This window comes from Notothenia coriiceps, unplaced genomic scaffold, assembly GCF_000735185.1.
Source record: "Notothenia coriiceps isolate Sejong01 unplaced genomic scaffold, NC01 NC01_scaffold00026386, whole genome shotgun sequence".
NCBI lineage: Eukaryota > Metazoa > Chordata > Actinopteri > Perciformes > Nototheniidae > Notothenia > Notothenia coriiceps.
In genome coordinates, this window is record NW_011359087.1 from 1 (window position 1) to 2,174 (window position 2,174).

The following is a 2,174-nucleotide window of genomic DNA, read 5'->3' on the forward strand; positions in this document are numbered from 1 at the left end:
CGCTGGTGGAGCACTACAAAGACGTGCTGCAGCCAATGGCCGTGCTCGACCTGCTGCAGGTACACACACACACACACACACACACACACACATACACTCAATCTCAATAACACATCAATAACACTCTCAGGCACAGGGGGAAGAAGTACTCAGAGCTTGTACTTTAATAAAAGAACAAGAGTGTAGGAATACTCTGTTACAAGTAAAGTACTTGAGTCACACCTGGAGTAAAGTTCATAGTGACATTCATAGAAACATGCTTTTGAGCACCAGTCAATCCTCAAATTAACTACAGAGCTAAATCCCTGGTCAAATGTCATAAACGATAGGGGGACTTTTCAAGGTTTCAAGGCTTTTATTGACATGTGTACATAGCTACAGTGTAGTTATGACAACGAAAATCTTAGGTCACAGGCTCCTCCAACAGTGCAGCAACAATAAAACAGATACAAGTAAATAAAATAAAATAGAATATAGTAGGAATAGTGCAGAATAGTCTATATACAAATAATTGGAAAATTGATAGATAGAAGTTGCAAACAGATGAATTTTACGGATGTTCTTTCAAAAGTTCAGGTGTTTAACATTCTTCAGTGAGTGTTGTGTTTTGTTAAATGTTTGTTCCCTTGTATCTTGTCCATAATATCAGCTCTTGTTGCAAATGGAGCTGCTGTGATGCAAGAAACATGTCAGACTCAATCTGACAATGAAGTGTAATCGTATCGTACAGAACTTCTGTCCAAGTGTTTAAGCAGGTTCTGCAGCAGCAGATTCCTTCTAGAACAATAAAGTATTTTACTCCTTTCAGAAGAAATGTTAAGATCGTGGTGAATTGCCATTATCGGAATACAAGATGTGTGTCCTTTCTTTTGATGAAATGACAGTATTTTTTTATAAAATCAAAGGTAAGTCATTCCAGGATGTTTTGGTGCATTAAGGATTCAGGAGTTTTAGATATTTTTTTATCATGAATAGCAATTACTTCGGCTGGGATCATTGGGGTGTTGCATGCCATGTCATACCCTCCCAATGCGTAATCCTTTTTGTATTTATTCTAAGAACTCTCATTTACAGCAAACACAATCCTTCTTTACTTACTTGTATGTTGGTTAAACTGTTTGGCTATTAAGTAACTTACATTCTCTCAAAATCGACACCAAGTGACAGCTTCTCCTTGTTCACTGTCTGCTCTGCAGGCGCTCACAGACTCTGGCTGTGTGATGAGGAAGACTCTGGTGAGAGCTGCTAAACCTTCGCTGTTCGCCCGCGCTGTGAAGACGAGCAGAGAGACGAAGGCGATGATGGAGGAACCGGACTGCGTGTTCTACGAGCCGACCATCAGCTGCTTCCTGCGGCTCGGCCAGATGCTTCCCAACGAGCGACACTGGAACAGCTGCATGCCCTGAAGTCATCCTGGAGCAGAGACTTAATATGGCTTTTTAAAGATCAAGTTTAAAATGTTCTCTCCACAATCAGTTTGTTGTGATAAACCTAAAAGATTTGATTTGACTAAATGTTTCATGGCATCAGGTTATTTGACAGATTTCACTTCTGGTTTTACAGAACAGGGATTTCTTTGTACATTTATTTGTTAAAACCTTTCGTCTGTGTTCCTTTTGTTTTAACATTAATAAAAAAAATAATAATTATTTGCATTCTGACTTTGTCTTTTAGATAAGTAATCGTTTTTCACAAGAACAGCGTAAGGGCCCGTCTCCACAGGGAGATCTCCAGCGTACATAGTCGGTTTTCTGAGCGCTTCGCCTCTTTTGTTATTAATATTTCAACTTTTCAGAAAAGCGACGGTGTAGAATTTGCATGAAAAGCTTGTTTTCGGCCTCGTCGTTCCGACTGAAATGATCACAAAGACCCAAAAGGCTGGTTTTGGAGTGGATCAGCCCATGGATGTATAAAGGAAACTGAACACGGCGTTGGAGGCGGGACTCGTTCATTCCAAGTCTACATATCATATATATTATTCTGAAATGGGCCAATCTGCATAATGACTACTTTAGTATATTTTGATGCTAATACTTTTGCACTTTTACTTAAGTATCATTTTGAAATCAGGACTTTTACTTGTAGAGAGTATTCATTCTGTGTCAGTTGTGACATCATTGGGCCCAACAATACTTTTTCCCATCGACTTATTGTGACTTGTTGCTCCACTTATC

At 39.3% G+C, this 2,174-nt stretch overlaps 1 protein-coding gene across 1 annotated transcript; it reads left to right on the top strand.

Annotated features, from left to right (window-relative positions):
* Positions 1-6: 6 nt before the first annotated feature.
* LOC104956811 (general transcription factor 3C polypeptide 1) lies at positions 7-1,649 on the top strand. Its single transcript, XM_010784356.1, has 2 exons — positions 7-59; positions 1,197-1,649. The coding sequence occupies exons 1-2, from the start codon at positions 36-38 to the stop codon at positions 1,404-1,406; spliced, it is 234 nt and encodes a 77-aa protein (XP_010782658.1). The 5' UTR covers positions 7-35; the 3' UTR covers positions 1,407-1,649.
* Positions 1,650-2,174: the final 525 nt, after the last annotated feature.